At 38.7% G+C, this 18,531-nt stretch overlaps 1 protein-coding gene across 11 annotated transcripts in view; it reads left to right on the top strand.

The window, feature by feature from the left end:
• PDE1A (phosphodiesterase 1A) overlaps positions 1–13,276 on the top strand; it is a 169,716-nt gene extending 156,440 nt beyond the window's left edge. For 8 of the 11 annotated variants that reach the window (XM_065068912.1, XM_065068913.1, XM_021282556.2 and 5 more), the window contains 3 exons: positions 1,824–2,099; positions 9,666–9,785; positions 10,112–13,276. In XM_065068912.1, coding sequence (XP_064924984.1) covers positions 1,824–2,099; positions 9,666–9,742 — 353 coding nt within the window. In that variant the 3' untranslated portion in view covers positions 9,743–9,785; positions 10,112–13,276. The remainder of the gene's footprint in view (positions 1–1,823; positions 2,100–9,665; positions 9,786–10,111) is intronic. The other 3 variants (XM_065068915.1, XM_005514875.3, XM_065068918.1) reach the window with 1 other exon arrangement.
• The last annotated feature ends 5,255 nt before the right edge of the window (positions 13,277–18,531 follow it).

Below are 18,531 nucleotides of genomic sequence, written 5' to 3'. Positions count from 1 at the left end.
CTAAGATAGTATTACAGTTTTACATACGATTACAGTTCAGATTGGCTTTCTTCAAATAGCTGATGCATCTGAACAGAATCTGAAATATTTTATTTTGGAATTGCCTTGACTTTTTAATAAAGTAAAGGAAGAATGCTTGTAGTTCTGCAATATGGAGGCAAATATGACATGTAAATCAGTTTCTCGGGACAAAAGCCTTACACAGTTAGATTATACGAAATGTTTTAATTAACATACCTGGTTCGAACATCAGATTTGCTTCAAGTTACATAAATGTGTTTCTTAATGTCTTTAGCCCAACCACTTCTTTGTAAGAGCTACATTGAAGTCCACAGAAAAAGACTACCTGTCTGTGTTTCAGGACATTTGGAGTCCAAGACAAGCAAGTCTCTAAAGTTTGTAAAAAAGCTGACTTAACAATTTAGAAATTACTCAAATTTTAAAGTTCTTGATCTTTTAAAAAGTATGACAGGAAGTATAAGAACTGAGAAAATAAAGAAATTGTTAAACTATTCCATGCTTCTGCATAACAGCTCTGGTTTGGAGCTGTGTCTTTCTGTCCCATTTCACAGACCAAATTGTGCTTCAGGGAAAACTTTATCTGAATTCAGAAAAGTGAGGTGATGTAGATGCCAAATCCTGGCTGTGGCAGAAATGTGATTACAGATGGGGTTGTCTTTCAGTTGTCATGTGCAGTCACTTTTGGTCTGGATTTGGACTGGTCACTCACAACCAGCATTTCTGGGAGCTGCCAGTTGAACTCAATAACTATCTCAGTGCTTGGTTTCCTTCCTTAATAAGTGTGCACAGCCAAGTTAGAAATTTAATGAGCACAGCTGTTTTGTAGAGATGTTGTTCAAAGTGCAATGATTTCCCTTTTTAAATTGATAGTGTTTTGTACCCTTTATACTAGTTTACAGATTCTAAAAGTTGAATTTATACAACAGAGATCCTAATAACAAGAGAAATAGGCCCTCCATGAAGATGGTACAGTTATTTTTTCTCACAGTTTTCACTCTCCATTGCAAGTTTTCCATTCTCTGTTTTCTTCATCTTCTTGTTCTTCCTGGTACCACCTCTCTGTGCTGCTCTGTTCCGTCTCCTTTTACACTGAGCCATTTCGGTTTTGCTCTTCTCCAAGTCTCTGTGATAGAGTAAGGAATACAGCCTTACAGAAACATTATTTTCTCCTGTAGCTGCTGTCCCCTAAGCACAATTTCTCCTGTATTTCTTCTTTCCCGTCCTGTGTATGCCACTAGCCACAATGGCAGCAGTACTGGATTGTGTGTGTGTGATGCTCTGTAATGTGCTCCTGCTGAAGCTCTGTGTTAGCTGACATTTTGGACTTTTCCAGGCTGATAGGCAAACTTCCTTCAGGGCTTCCCTTCAGTTCTGATGCCTCCCCTATCCCCAGCAAGGTCCTCCCCTCTGTTCCCTTTCTCTGTTGCAGAACTGATGAGCTCCGCTCCTCCTAGTCGTGTGGTAGTAAAGACCACTGCTGCAGGACGTGCCTGCGGTGTGGGGTCCTTCTGCTCCCATCCTTCAGCTTTCGGTGTGTTTGCTGATGCTCCTCTACACTAGGACCGAAAATAACAGATACAAATTGGAGATCAACCCAGAAAGTGGACCACTATGGTTCAGTTGCAAAAGTGTAATCAGGAGCAGAATCTGACCAATATTAAACACACAGTGCACATGTCCTCATGCAGAAAGTTGATGTTCACATTGTTCCCATGTGCAGCTCTATCAGTCACTACTCTGCAATCAAACAATTGTGGAATATCCTTGTGATCTAATTCACATATTTTGTTCCCTCTTTGTAGAAGAACTTGTGAAAAATGTTGGTGAACAGGAAAAAGACCAAAGCAGAAATTCCACAGATGTACAGTTACAGGAAGAGACAACAAGGATACAAAATGAGAGTAGTCAGGGAAGTGATGGTACAACCTGTCCTCCCAGATCCATCGTCCTACAAGTAGTCTCTTTCGACACTCCTCTGAGTGATGAATCCAACTCAGAAAAATGCTCTAACTCTGATCCGAACCAGAAAGATCTCACCGATGCTCAGCAAGAAACACAGAATACAGATGCACTGAATGGTAATACTCCATCACAGAGCACCAGTCAATCTATTGAAGCTGTCCAGGGCGAAGCTGCAGCAGTGTCTGGTATCTCCCTGTCAAACATCAACAGTAATGTAAAATATCGAAATGAGATGTTGTACAAACCACCAGCATAAGACAGTTTCTTCAGGCATGTGTAGAAACAGTAGAGTCCTAAAACCATCGTGTTTCACATAAAAAATATAATCTTCTTGATACTAGCTATTTGGTATCTTGTAGAAAATTCTTTACATAAAATACCAAGACCTTTAGGTGAACTAGAAGAATGATTTTAAAGTAAAGGTGCATATTTACAATTAAATAGCAGTTTGTTATTGGAGAATGAGGTAAAGTTTCAAAACAGCACTATCTAACATTTTCTCTTCAAATAGGTAATTATTTTTATGCTATTAAAATGCACCCCCTTTGTTTAGGCATGGAATATTATTATTTTGTAAACCACATCCTTTGTACTAAATGTAATGTGAATTTTAGAGTTAACTTTAAGTAGATGGAATTCAGTAGATGGATGGGACTATGCCATTCTCTTAATGAGAAAGATCAGTCTCCTGACTGTAGTTTGCAGGACAGGTGGAGCAACCAGAAAATCCCTGTAATGTTGTTTGTTTGGTTTTTTTTTAGTAAGTATTTTATCACAAGCTGCCTGTGATTTAGTATCTTGTGACTGTAGGACAGTATCAAGGGCAAGAGGCCCAAGCAACAAGAATTGATGTTATCAAAGTAAGAGAAAGAAAATGTGCATTTTCATTTTATTTTCTGAATTTGCTTATTGTTCAAGTAAGCTCTGGGGTGTTAGGGTAATAAGAATAATCAAGGCATATAATGAAACTTCTTTTCCTCACTTCTAATTAAAGTGTTAAACTCTTGCATGCTTTTATGAGAGAGAGCCTTGCAATACTGTACCAGAAGTATGGCATTGTCTGAGCAGCAACACTGAAGTGCTTATAAGGTTTAGCTTAAACATAAGTATATGTCTTGGCATGTTTCTCAAAAACGCTTTTTATGGAGAACACCCACTTATTTGAGAGTTCCGCATTCCAGCACTCCATGCTTTTATTGTTGACAGTTTTTTTTCCATCAGAAATAACAGATGGTTAATTTAGGGTCCTAAATCAAAATATTTACACTAAAATTAACTTCACAGCATTTGAAGTTGTCTAATAACTGATATTTTTGTCTTTTGACATGTACTTTTTGTAACAATTTTTGTATTAAAGCCCAACTTGAAATTTAAGTGCCTTAGAAAAGTTTCCCATCTCCTGGATGAGGAACACAGTAGGAAAAGCTGCATCATTCATCTTTCCAACTATATAGAATGCAGTTGTGGAGTTGCTGTCCTTGGGGGTCTTCAGATGGCTGACCAAAAAAAATGCTGTTTGAGAGGTCAGATACAACTCAGCATGCACTTAGTGCACTCTGCTGCCTTGTCTTTCTTTACATTCCACCTTTACTATGAGAAAAGAGAGATCTTATTTTAGAAAAAGCTAGTCTCATTTTATAAGGCAGGGAATTTTCTACAGAATGCCTTGTATTTTAATACTTCAAACTGCAGAATTTATTAAAAGGGTATGAAGTGGTCGAGTTTGTAGTAGTGTATTTCCAAATGCAAGCATGATTTCTAAACTGTTTTTTTCCTGAAAATGCTAAAAAAGACATTAATAACATTAATTCCACCAATCCAAGGATGTTCCTTTACAAGCGATGGCAATATTTAAAAAGAGTTCAGATAAACAATGAAAGAGATTGATTTAATTATTTGGTGAAAATAAGTGGTATTGGTAAGGTCCTTAATTAAATGCCAGACCTCATACAAGGACATTGCTCAGCTCTTGCTAAGTGGTACTTAAACCATGGAGAAATAACAACTCATGGAAAAAGGAGAGACATACCAGGAAATATAACTACATCAAGTGATTAATCACACAGTGAGAGAAGCAGCTAATAATTTTTAAGGCAACTCCAGAGGCTGATTGATGAGCCAATACTGCCTTATTGGGATTCCACAACATACATCTGAGCCATATTAGGTTTTGCAGCACACTGTTGCTGCTAATTGCCACAGGAAGTTTTGGTATAGAAATATAGGATTCTCCACTGAAACTAAATGTCTGTGCCTGAAAATCTTAAACTGCTGTATAAAGGTTTTTGGAAATGAAATGGAACTGAAAGGATTTTTCTCCAAACTCTCCTTTATGACAAGCTGTGCCTTTTCCTCCTGGCGAACATGTGTAGAAAGTAGAGGCCACAGCTCACACCATTATTGATGACATGCCTACTCATTGTAAAATTCTGTTCTGAAGAGGTCTTCAAATTAGTTTGAAAACTGTTCATCTGATATGGTTTGTGAAAAAATGTAGTCATAAATTCTTGCTGTTGTCAAAGGAAATTATGTTGTCACAGGAAATTATATTGTCCAAATATTTTTGTCATGGGAAATTCATTCCCAGTTCTTTGGATCTTGCATTCTAGAATAGTAGCTTTTCACCAATTTAGACCTGTGAATCCTTAACATTTTTCCAGTGGAAATGTGCATCCCTAGTCAGCCAGCTTAAGCTTATGGAAAGTAACTTTGCATTTCTTTTAGTCTCCTGAACCTTTCATGGATCCCATCATAAGTAATTCATAGTCACTCAAGTCATAAAACCACAAGATGAAGTTGGATTTCTGGTTTGCACTATCACAGATTTTTAGTAGACTGCTACTGCACATAGAATAAGGATATTGGTTAGGTGCTGTTTGTAAAGGCATCTGATATTTGAAGGCATTTCTAGTTGTCATTTTATGTGAAACTTCTGTTCACTGTGGCATGTTGAATTTACTCTCATCCATCTCCTTCAGTGATTATTTGTGTCATTTTCCAGCATAGAGAAATACCCTGGTAAATGGAGAGCTCAATGAGTGTTTTGTCTAGTTTCTTTAGCACATTGATGTCAGAGTCCAATACTCTCTGACCATTTTTTTTTAGATATTCCACATGTGAAGGATGTAATGTTTAATATCAGATTTTCCTGTTTGAAGATAGTTGATGTTACGTGGAATTTCTGATTTAGCAGAGTGATGCAAAATATACTGAAAACACATTACAAATGTAGTTAACACTTAGCAAAATAGAGCAATTGCAATATGCTGCTTAATCACAGTGCCAATGTGATCGCCATTACTTGTCTCATGAATATGCTCACCAGTCACCAGTAAGGCATACCAACTCTCTCTTCAACATTATTTTCCTAGTTGATTAGTTTATATACCCTATGTTGAGTTGATCCACATGTTCACTCCCTCCATGCTGGCCTGCTGAACTCAAGGAGACAGTCACGGGAGAAACATCACTGGTTGATCCCCTCAACTGCGGTATAGTCAGTGGATCTACTCAGCTGACCAAAGTGCTTATCTGAACCAAAGACCATGCTCTGCTCACCTTTGTGTTGAGATTGTCAGCTGTCCTTGCAACAACTCTGATCAGTTACCCCTTCTGCTATCTCCTGAGCTTCATGGGCACATCTCCCTTGCCCATCTCCATTGAGCCTTCTTCCGCTGCAGAGTTTATTGGTCAGTCTCAATATCATTTACATTTTGATTTTTGTCATCAAATAATTTGATTTATCCTTTAAATTTAATAACATTCCCGCATTTTCCCAATATCTAAATGTCACAGAAAAATATTTTGAATATTTTATGGTATTTTGAAATTATTTACAGAGGGACTTTGTCATCATATTCTTAGAACTTTCCTAAGTACAGACCAGCCATGTAACTATGTAGTGAGAAATCTATCTATATATTATTTAAATACTATCATTTTTAAGTCAGCACAAACCCTTTCACAGAACTTAATGCTTCTAATAAACCCCAGGGGTGATCTAATATTAGTTTCTCAACTATGTTATCAATTATATAAATAAATTATATATGGTGTTTTTTTTTCTGTGCCTGCCAATTAAGGGAGTATACTGCAGGTATTTACATCACTGCAATGTGCAGAGGCTGGAGTAGGACACTTTCTACAAACACAGGGTGAGACTCAGGTCCTGGCTCTTTGAGATGAAATGAATTAATATGGGGTTCAGCAGCAGCTTTAAGTCCCTCTGCAGAGATTGTCCCCCCATGTTAAAAATAACTGAAAAGAAAGGCGATGCAGGCATTGAGTATTGGCATAGTCTGCAATATTCAATAGCAAAGGGAAAACTCAGGCTAAAATGTTTCATATTTCTTTTTCACAGTGGTGTCATGATTTACTATTCTAAATGGAGAAAATCCTTTAAACTGCAGATACTTAATATTAGTGGTTTTGCAAGAGTTTCCATTGCTGCAGTGTATGTAGAAGCTCCATAACTACAAATAGCACAGCAGTCTCTGTTTTCTCTCCTCACCCCCCTCTCCTTTTGCTGTGTGTAAGTGGTTTGAGATGCACAAGAACAAGTGTGTTGTGTATGATGCAGTAGTGCTCAGCACAGTGGGGAGATACAGCATCAGTGGCATCCCCACTTTTCACTTTTGCACTTCCGTTGGTGGCCAGTGGATCCAGACAGGACTTTGTTAACAAAGGTCAGATATTTTCAATGGAATGGCACTTAAGCAGAAGACAGCGTAAACATGACCTTACATTTTTTTCCCTGCTTTCCAAATTGGAGTTGAGTATGCTAAGAAGCACTGTGCATCTACCAGGACATTAATAGTACTCTCCATGCTAGATTTTCCTACTTCTATACTTTCTTTACTGAGGATGGGGAGCAGAAGGCTAAAGCAATGTACAGAGTGCTTGCTGACTCCTGGGGCAAGGCAGTGAGCACCTCAGCCACTGAGGCTGGGAGAATGAGATAGAAAGTAAGAAGAAAAACAACATAGTTATTCAGATTGAAATTTCGTAGGTAATCTGTCATTGTTCTGGCCTTTATAAAAAGCAGAAAACTCAGTTTTCTGTGAGTAAGCTATTGAATTGTAACAGAGATGGAGATTATGGGAAGATGATCCGTCTGCATTCTTGGGAACTGTCATTGAGTGTTTGGATGTTCTATGGTGAAGGGTTCCCCATTAAAAAAACCAAAAAGGGACTGTTTTCCTCTCCTTGCATCACATCTATTTCTAGGTGTAGTTCTTGCAGACGATCACATTTTGTCAACAGAAGTAGCTCTGCCCTGTGTCCTGATCAGTGCGGAAGGAGAACCTGAAGGTCACTATTACAAGAACCCCAGCTTTGAATGGATGTCATTTTTATCCACAATGCTTTTGTCCTTTCCATCACCTCGCTTTCATTTAATTAAATGTTACAAAATTAAGTGGAACTATTATAAGATGATTTTCTCTTAAGTGATGATTATCTGTTTCTCCTAAGTGATTTATTAATTAGAACATTAATTTTAAAAACTGCTTATGTTTAATTAAACAACTCCATGTTTCAATGATTTATAAATGCTAATTGGCACACTTTTAACTTTTCACTCACGATGATAGCCACATTAATCCTCAATATCAAACTGTAAAGGAGATTATAAATCTGTGATAAAACAAATTATCAGTAACTGCACTTTATAGGACAGTAGAGGACTACATATGTACACTGAGTTTACAAAGCATTCAACGTCATCAGCAGTCAGCAGCTGAAAGCCTCTGGAGAAACCAGGTTAAATAGCAGTGGACAGATCCACATCAACAATGTGCCAGCTGATTAATGGCAATGCAAGTGGCATTCAGTAACCACCCACCCCACACAAATGCCAGTGACCGTTCAGTGCTGCGGCAGCTCTGTGGTGCTCAGCTGAGCGTAGAACCCTTTGCACCCATTCAAAGCGGGTGCAGATTGCTCTGGCCAGGTTCCTTAGCATTCCTTGAGTTTGTTAGCACCCCTTGTGCACGCCGTGTGGCTAAACAGAGCAGCAGTAAATCAGGAGCCTGGTGCTACAGGAAGGCGCCTGTGTTTGTGCTTAGGATGTGGATGGAAGGAATGTTAGTAAAAGAACAAACTATGTGTTTATAAAAAAGATAGGAATTACAAGATAGCAGCCATTAGCAACCATTCAGAAGGCAGAGTTTAACACAAACAAAAACTGATGCACTGACACAAAGAAACCTAGGTATGACTTAAAACTCAATGTTTAGTTTTTATTGAAAATTAAACATACACATTTTTTGTTTTAAGGCCTCTACAAACCACTTCTGCCCCACTGCTAACACTCTGCTAACCATACTATAACAAGTATAGAATGTAGATCAATAGATTTTACTTTCATACCCCTCCACACCCCATTTTTTGCTTTTATGGATAACAATAAAAGGTTTGCTAAATCCCTCCAAAACCAACTGCAGGCTGAAAGATCTGGAGACATTCTTTTGTTAGTTCAGTTTTGAGACTTCAGAATCCATTAGAAAACTGGTTGTCTATATTCCATCCACACTAAATTTATGTAAAATAAGGGTGATGGTGAAGAATGCTGCTTGGGGGAATATGGCCTGTCTGCTGGTGGCTGCATTACAGAGGGAGCAGTACCCACACTGCCACCCTTTCTGGCAGTGAAACAAGGGTAAAATCAGTAGTTTACAGGAATGTGTGAATTTGTAGCTATGAATTTTCTTCTTTCCTCATTCTCATGAACTCCCTTTCCTCTTTTCCCTTTCTCTTTTCTGAAATCTGAGCCTCTTCTTCAACTCATTGTCTTTCAGTTTTCCTTTCATATCATGCATCATACATGTTCCTTTTGTTGATCATGCCTTTGGTTTCTGTCTTTTAAAAGTCTTCTCCTGCCTGTATTTTTATTTTTATAACTTTTATGCTTCTCCCAGCTCATCTGCTCTGCTTTTGAGACCCCTGTGCTTTTCCTTTTCCGCATTTTCAGTTCAGCATTATTAATCACTGGTGGGATCACTCAATCAACTGGTTAAAACTGAGAAGTTACTATGTAGTTAGTAAATAACACTGTAAGTTTGCTACATTCTCCTTGTGTCTAGTATCTCAGTTTGTAATTTCCTCAGCTGTACTCATTCAAAATTACTGAAGGAATAGTTTAAGCAACAGCCCAATATTATGATTGTTGGTTTGAAATTAATGTTGTATGACTTAGTTTGAAAGCTGCTTGTGTCACGCAGTGTCATTTCTCCTATCTGATTGAATTAATTGAATTCTTAGAACTTGGCACTGTCACCTTTCATTATCTGAGAGAAGCTTTCAGTTTGAAACCCTAAATTAAAGAGGATTTAAACAGCACTTCTCTGCAGAGGGTGAATCTTGACTTTCAGTAAGTTGGAAGATAAAACAAACACAATCCAAACCTGCTTTGTTAACACTTGGTCATGTAAATGTCTTCATATTTTTGTATCATGCTGTTATCTACTGTTTTCACTCTATCTTTTGCCTTATGGATATCCCATAATGATTAGTTAATACAATCCTTTGCTTACTCTGGTGAGCAAGCAATTAAAGAAAGCAGTGATTGAAACCTCATTTTAACCTTAAAAAAGTCGGGGGGAAAAGATCCTGTCTGTCAGGACTGCACTTAACTTAGTTAACTTCCTCACTCAGGTTCCTAGTCACATTTGTTTATCTTCCAGGTGAGCCTAAACACTGTAAGAAGTCAGAAGATAAAGTAAAAGCCACGGAGCAGAAAGAAGCACTGATACAGAACTAGATCTGCTATTTCTTAAAAGCTTCTGACATTTCAGGCAGGACAGGTACTTTTGCCATTTCCTTCATATAATGGGGAGAGTTTTATACCATAAAAACTCACTTAGTGCTATTATTATCCTCTTTGTTCTATTCCAGTTGTGATTTTATTACAAAATTTTGAAATGAGGACATGATGCATGGCACTTCCTATGTCCCCTTAGAAGCCATTCCATATAAAGCAGGGAAAAACAATACTTTTACATCTCTGAATCCTTAATGTCAGACTAAACAGTCATGCAATAAAACATCCTCTATTCAGGTATATTAAATACTCAAAGTAATACTATTAAGAATCTATTGCTTATGAATTTTCCTTTGACCTCTGTTTCAGGAGAAAAGAACTCTAGGTGTTCCTAGACCATGCTCTCAGAGGCTGTTATCTGTCAACTTGTTCTTGGATCATCCTGTTTCTGTGGAGAGTGATTGGATAAAATGATTGAAAGTGTAAAATGTATAACCCTGAGCTGGTAACTCAAGGCGCTTAACAGCTTGCAAGATTTCAGTTGTATTTGTTGTTGCTGTTTCCTCTTGTATTCTGCTTTCTTAAACTAGCCAAAATACTTTTTACAGCCAAAGTTGGACCTTGCATTATTGTATCACTGACACCAGATATTTCCAGTTAACCATGAGACATGTGAAAACATTACATTTATCATCTGACTGGGATTGCTGTTGTGCGTCATTGCTACTGGCATACAAAGGAAATGGAAAGTCACAATGAAACGTCATTATAGATACTTGTTCATGCAACCATGCTGCATGCAACACTCAAGTTCTACTTTTTAGCTTCTTTAAAATATCTGGAAATAAAAATAGGCAGACTGTACAGGGAAGTTGTAGAGTTAGACTGACCAGCCTGCGTGGATCATGACTCTTACCCACTGTGGTGGCTGCCACATGGAGAGAACTGGTGTTTAACAGATCAGTATTCAAAATATCTCTTTTAAATCAATTAAATTGCATCCAGTATTAAAGATTAAAATATTCTCAGTCCTATAGTATTTTGGAAGGCATCAGCAATGGTGTCAGCCCTACCAGAAAGCTGGGGCTTATTGTTTTGTAGGGTGGAAGAGACAGCTGCAGGAATACATGAAAATTGCTTTGATTCAGCAAAATACTGTGTTGCCTCTCAGATAGAACTGGAAGGTGACACTGAGGCCTTATAGCATGGTTTTCTCAAATGCAAAGGTGACAGGATTGATCCTGCAAAATTCTTGCTAACATATATTTCTTTAAAAGAAAACACCAGACCATCTTTCTCTGAGGGGCAGCAAAAATGGGGCACGCAGGCAGTTACCTCTGCAAGAAGCCTCCGAATGAGCCTTCCAGCCTCAACTGTGCCCAGAAAGAGACTCCGTTTTCATCTCCGCTTTCCTCAAGCTGCATGTGACGTCTCCTGGCTTGCCCAGGCATCCCACGCAGCTGCAGCCAACCTCATTGTCCTCTGCTGGAACCTGTCAGGATGCTTCCGTGATCCTCTTCGCATTGTAGGCACTTGGGTGGCTCCAGTCACTGCACACCCAGTTTTCCTTTTCGGATCCTGTGGTTATTACCTCACTGACCAAAAAGTCTTCACAGTCAGCCATGGTTCTGTCTGAAGAGGACTCGTGCAGGTGGTGGCTCTCCCCTCTATGCAGAGGCCAATGGATGGTTGAGACCTGTGTCCTGTTCATCTGCTGCTTCAGGGATCTAACCAGAGCTTAACAGGCATCAGGCTCAACCTCAACACGGGCATGCTTTGTCCCAAGTGAAGAAGGAATCGTAAAACAGTCATCCTGGACTGAGGGACCCTAACACGGCCATACCTGTTGACTATCTCTTTTCTGACAGTGGAACAATTGAAATGGAGCTGGGAACAGTGGGAGCTCCGAGCCCTGGGATAAGGGAATGCCAAAAGGTGGAATTCCTGTCATTGAATATGTAAGCCATATACACGCTGTGCACAAGTAGTGTGCATAATTTTAACTTAATAAATGTTTGTGCATATAGGTTGTAAAAAGTGCATTTAAATTGTTTTGTGCATCTGGTCCAGGGCTTGTATTTAGCATGGACAAATTTCTGTACAGTGCAGTTAATGAATGAAATGTTAATGAATGAAATTGTATCATATATGTTATAACGCAATTGATATTTTTTGCTAAGAGTTAAGAATTTATATATTCTCTGCTAGTGTTTGAGCAAACCTTTAGTAGCCTGGACCGCTCTGTGCACATTTGCATCCTTTTTGGGAATGTTGGTCTCTTTTTCCTTTATAATAAAATGTAAACCATCTTCTGGCTTCTTACTGTCATTAAGGCAAGAGAAGAGACATAATGATCATATCAGACTAATTTTTAGTTGTAAATTGCCATATGCTGCAACAGTGGAAAACCTTCTTGTTTAAGATCTGAGAACTTGGGACCTTACTGCAGATATGTTGTGTATCTGTAGTTCCCACCAAATTTGAAAAGAACAAAAGATGACTGATATATTTAAAAACTAGGCCAGTCAGGTATTTGTTTCTTACAGAGTGTTTTCAACATTGTAATTTATAATTCACTGAGACAGAGTCTGGATCAACCAGAATTTAATGTTTTTATTGTATTTTCAATTTCAGACTTGCACCATAGTTGAATTTTATTTATGTTTTTTTTTCTTTTTACATTCTTTATCTCTATTCCATATATACTCTGCAAGAACTTTCTCCTGGAAATACAAACAGAAATTATAAGAGATTTTTCAGAGTACTTGGAGCATCCTGTGGGGCTCTCGGTGCCCTGTTATTATAGCCAGCACCAAGATCTCCTGCTGAAGAAACCAGAAGGAGCTCCTCCTCTCACAGGACGCACTCATTACCTGCAGAACTCATTCATGTGATTTGTGTATAAATAATCCTTTTTTCTTTTCATTTGTATTCAGTTTTAATCACTGTGGTAGATGTTACTAGAAGGAGTCCTTAGTTTTTCTTTAATGCCAGCTGATTCTCTTTCTTTGTTGTTTTTTTATTATTTTTTTTTTTATGCTTAGCAAGATTTCTACCTGGACATGACCCAAAGCTTAGTGTGTTTTTTGGATGAGGAGAAATTTTCTTTGCTGGAGAAGACCGATATAGCCAACATGTGTCAGTTAAGGCTTTGACCTTGGGTGAAATTTGTGTTCGGCTGGAAGAAAGGCTTCTTGAGGGGGCCTCTCCCTGAACAATAGTTTGTCACCTGTAAAGACCACACTATCAAAGCGCTGCATGGGGCAATATCTCCCACAGCATTAGGGGTATGTACCCCTGCATTGAGCACACTGAGGAGCTGTGGCTATAGCTTAGGCCTCAAGAGTTTTATTTTCTATTTTTATCATGAGATGTCTGACAGATACATAATGTAATATTGTTCTGGGTTATAATCTAGCCAGTATTTTTTATTTAATTTTCAACAAGGCAATCTACAACTTTGTGTTTTTATTCTGCTGTATTTGTCCATGTTTCCTATGATGATATTCCCAAATAAATTTGATTTGAGGGCAAGGATTGTGAAGCTTCTGAGTGTGAGTTACAAATTTGCTTTTCTGAAGCATGTTTACTCTTTTGGATATGGTTGTCCTTGAAAAGCGACAGGGCATTAATGATTGTTTCCAGTCCTTTCACCCGCTTGTGGCTCCACATTTTTTTCCATAACTGTGCCAGTTTGCCATACAAGCTCACTTGCATCCTCATAGCACTCCTGAAAACAATTTCTATAATTGAGTCTTGCCTTCTGCTGCAATAGCCCTCACAGAAAACCATAACCAATAGAACATTATTTTACCCCCCAAAATTTTTACCATGAGTTGATATTGATGGAGTCACTGGCACTGTTCATGTTAGTAAGAATTTGAAAGGGTATAACTTTCAGAGGCACCTCCATGGCGTGGTGTAAATTTACTCATCCAAGTTCAGCGGAGCGGGGAGTAAACAGGGACCCGCCTACTCAGATTGGAAATGCATGAAAAGAAACCTGTTGACCTAGGCATGTGTCTAATCTCAACAAGGTATGTGATGGAAATAAATATCTCATTCTTTGCAGTTCCTTTTTCCCAGATGCTATCCTGCTACATGCGCAAAGGACCTTCTTCTGTTGTATAGATGCCGGAAGTCAAGCAAGCCACTACTCTGACCAAACTAACTTCAAATTGACAAATAAATCAAGATCCCCAGCGGTAAGTGCCTAAAATGTATATTTTTAGCTGGCTTTACAGTTATTACTTGAGAAAGAGGAAGATGTAAGTACAACCAACATTCTTCAACAGCAACTTAAAGAGATTTAAATTTATAATAGTTTAGCAGAGAAAGGTTTGTCTGAGAGTGGCATGCATCTACTTCTATATCATTCTTTGAAAAATCCCATCCTTGAAAACTGGTATGGAAAGATGAGTGGAAATGGCATTAAATACTATGAGGAAAAGAGTGTCCTCTGTCAAACACACTATGCCAATATTTAGGCCACTTGCCTGGGATCGTTTTGCTTTCCTGGTCGTTTAGTTATTTAATGGCTCTCCAGAGACTCCTTTTCCATGTCCCAGGGAAAACTTTCAGAAGTTTTATCAAACTGAATGTCTAAGTAGTCCTCTGGGAACAAAACAGCAAGTCATAAGCACAACGTTCTATTTGTGAAAAATCTCATATAAAACCTGGGGTTTTAACTGTTCTGGGCTGAACTCTGCAGCAAAATAATTCCCTTGTGCTTAGGCAGGTACTTTGCTTATAGCCTTTTTGTGGAGAACTGTTGGAGAACTTTCCGTTAGCTGAGCTTGGATAGATAATATTTTAACTAAATATGATTTTTTGACAAATTACATAATATATGAACTTTAAAGCTGATGAGTTTTATGCATTTGTAATATCCTGTGTAGATTATTATCACAACCCTGAAGTAACATAAAATTATACATAAATAAGGTGGTCAAAATAAGAACGGTAGGTACAATCTGGGCCTTGAGGAGGAACACAAGCAGAATAGATGCTTTTTTCACTTTTGTTTGGTCTGTAGTTATAAAGCTGTCTCATCGTCACATAGGCCTAATGCTGATGCACTTACTTACAAGCAACGCTTCTGAACCTGCAAGAAGGACTTTCATTAGAGTTAGACTTTGGGACTGGTATCATAATACCATGAACAAACATCAAACAACATGTATTTGCCATTTACTTCTATAAAGCCTGATGTTATTATCTTTGTCTAAATGCATGGAGCCAAAAGGTCAAATTCACCTATGATGCATTTCCGTGAAAGCCAAGAGAACGGTATTATTATACCAGAAATTAATTTGATAATTGGATAGTAATTGGTTGTCTCTTGCTTTCTCTGTATTCAGCTGGTTTACTGATTGTATTCTGCAGTGGAGGGTGCTCTGAGGGTCTAATATCTCTGTACAAAGCACTACTCAACTTTAGGCCATCTTACATTTTTTGATTGAAATTATGCTTCCTTTTCTTTGAGACCTCGTGCCTTTGAGAGAGAAGTCTGTTTTTCTTACCAGTTGGGCATGGAACATTCACCTTCATCGTTTGGGGTACTCCAGTAGTTCACAACTGGAATGAATGGCAGCATGTTTGTGGTAAGCATTGTAACATGATGCATCTTTTATTTTAGCATTCCTGTCCAAGAAAGTCCCCTGTTCTGTTAGTTGCAAGGTGTTTTGGGGTTGGGCAGAACTGTGACTGCAGCCAGTGTAGTTCTGGGGGACGTGTGTGTTCTCAAGTAAATAGCAGGTACAGGAGCAGGACTACAGAGTTGATATTGCCAGTAAATTAGAGAATAAAAATGGCACGAGCAATTGAAATATTATTTATAATTGACCTTCATGTCTGTTTTTAATATTCAACCTGCTAAGTGTTTAAAAAAGCAATTAAAAGTCCCATATAACATTAAAACCCTTGATAAATGTAATAAACAAATGACATATTCAAAAGAGAGAATCTATGTCCCGTTAGGAGAGAAAAAGAAAGATGAGAGCAACATATGGCAGTATAATTAGCATGATTAGGGAAGCACATCAACAGAATTTATGCTGCAGGGAAAATGTAATAAGAAACCAACACACTTTCCTCACTGCCTTGAAAACTGCAAATATCGCTCTCTGAAAAGGAGAAGATGCAGAAAGGCTTTCTGGCATTTAAAGCTGTAACTTGTGTTCTTCTGTCATTATTAAAGATGCACACAGCCATCTGCAAACCATTTATTTTTTGCAGAGTTCACATTGTCCCATTGCTGTGATTAATAAGGAGCAATATTACACCTCAGCTGCTTTTCAGAAAGATGCTATTTTGGAAACCTAATTAATACTCATTCCACAATTAGCTTGAGGTGTTCGTTAGTGCCAGATACTGAGTTCTTATTTGTTTCTCATTATATGGAGAGTATTGCTTCTCAATGCCAACGTTTTTGTTTTGCATTTTGGAATAACCTTTTGACACTCCCTCTTCCCACCGCCTTCCTTTCAGAAAATCCAATAACACCCGTCATCATTATTTTAACATGCCTATTATGTCTGTTGAAGACAATATGGGCTATTTATGTAGACTATCCTGATGCACAGCAAATATTCCTGCCATTTTCTGAACAGCTGGGCTAAAGAGAAAAGCAAAATTTAGAAACTTGAATGAAATTCAGATCTCAGTTTACCACTAAGGGTCAGTATATACTAAGCAAATGAACCATAATAAAATTGAAACAGAGTGTGTTTGGCCTAGCACTAGTACAAAACACCCTTTCTGCCCCCAAAAGCCCGGATTATTTAGTAAGCAAAATAAAACAAAAACACCTATAGCAGAAATATAGGCATTGAACTTGTAGAAAATCCATCAGCCAACTTTGCTGTAACTGGAGATTAGTAGCATCATACCAAGTGGCCTGAGATTTAGTAGAGGGTGCACACATATCTTGCCTGAGATTTGCCCAAAGTGCTGCAGTCCTCACTGGAGGATAAAGGAGAGAATACAGCAAAGCATAGGAGGCATTTAGCATGCACTTTGTTGCCAAGTATAACGCTCTGCATGAAAAGGTCAAATGTAATTGCACATGTTGGGAACCAACAGAACAACTGAAATTCTTACCGCACTATTGCACTGAGCTGCTAGATGGAAAAAAAAACACAACCAAACATCCATGGGCCTGAGCACCAACGTGATGCCATAGGAGAGGGAGAAAGAGGAGCTTTAGGGACAGCATGTTTTATATATGCCCTTACAGTGTACCCCCATGGCTAGGGTATAGATGATATATTACATGCTGCAGGAGTAAGGCCCATCATAAAACCCCCCTGTGTCTCAATCTGTACAAGAAAGACAATGAGAGGGGCACCCTGCATGGAGCTATTTTGTTGTACGGTGCCAGCTGCCAGGCCTGTCCAGCAGCAGCCCTGCAGCCTTGCAGTTGCCCCGCTTACGGTCTGGCCCCAGCACTCGCAGCATGGCAGCCTGTCCAGCCCAGCCCAGGCAGAGCTTGGGCAGCCAGCAACAGTTTGCCTTGTGGAATACGATGAAACATTTTTTAAAGAGCAAAAGCCACCACCGACCTGGCCCTCGGTATGTTACCGGAAGTGCAGGCGGACTGGAAGTCCCTTACTGACTGCCCTGGACCCCCAAGCACAGGCAGCAGAACCTTTGCGTGCAGCCCCACTGCAGAGGCGACACAACAGTGTTGGATGCAACAGTTTTGATTCAACAGAGCTAGTGGTGCAAGAAGTAATGGTGATTTTTTCAACTGACATTTACTGGGGAGAACAATAAGGTTATAAGAAGAGAGCGGGGTGGTCTTTGAAGACTTTAGCAGCATTTATGGTAATCTTAAAAAAAAAGGGAAGAAATTTAGTAATTAAATTGATAGCAGGATAAGAGAACCTTTCCTGTGCACTACATATCACATTTCCTGAAAGGAAAATATGCTGTTGACCAAAACCTGTGGCCATTCTTGAGCAAAATTCCTCTGACTTCAGTGGAAGTTATGGTCTAGAAAGGACTTTTAAATCTTGGCTCTTTATTTAAGTATTATCTGGTTTTGCACCTGGAGAATTAACAACATATACCATCCTGTAAGTCAAACCATGGAATTTTTCCGAATAACTTACTAACACAATGTCTCAATAAATCTCTCTGAAGGGAAGAACCTGTCATGGAATAACAAGTACAGCACGAGAAAAAGAAGCAAGGCTGTAAAGTGCAATAACAAAACGCCTTCAAACCCCTGTACATTAATGAGTTAAGGGATACTGGGAAAAGACAGATCAGTCCAAGGAGACAGCTTCCTTTCAACTCTGCAAATAACATTTCCTGCAATACCTTGAAAGCAAGAGCAACAGCAAATGTGCCACAGCACGGAAAGGCAGGAGATTTAAAGCAAGGAGGGGGAAGGGGAAAAAGACACAAATCTGAGTCGCTCATTAAGAAAAAAACTGTGTTTGTTACTTGCCTGAGTAGTTCATTTCCATTTTCTTTTTCCATCAGCCTGTTTGTGGAAAATGGACTAAAACAACGCATCTCTAAAAATCCTGCTCCCACCAAACCTGTAAGACTCTGCAGCAGGAGCAGGCATTGTGAGAGGAGACAGCTCAAGCAGGGAACAAGTCTTTGCAGTTTTCCTTTAAGGTGATTTTAGATTGGCTTTTTCTCTGAGACACTCAGTGTTCAGTAACTTTTTGCCTACTTTCTCAATCCCTTATTGGTTTGTTTACACTAAGCCGAAAGCCAACATTTATGGATAATTTTGTTTGTTTTAATCTATGCTTTTGGTGACATAAACACGT

This window comes from Columba livia, chromosome 7 (genome assembly GCF_036013475.1).
Source record: "Columba livia isolate bColLiv1 breed racing homer chromosome 7, bColLiv1.pat.W.v2, whole genome shotgun sequence".
Classification (NCBI taxonomy): domain Eukaryota; kingdom Metazoa; phylum Chordata; class Aves; order Columbiformes; family Columbidae; genus Columba; species Columba livia.
Note: the sequence above shows the minus strand (reverse complement) of the source record. Positions and strands in the feature narration are given on the sequence as shown.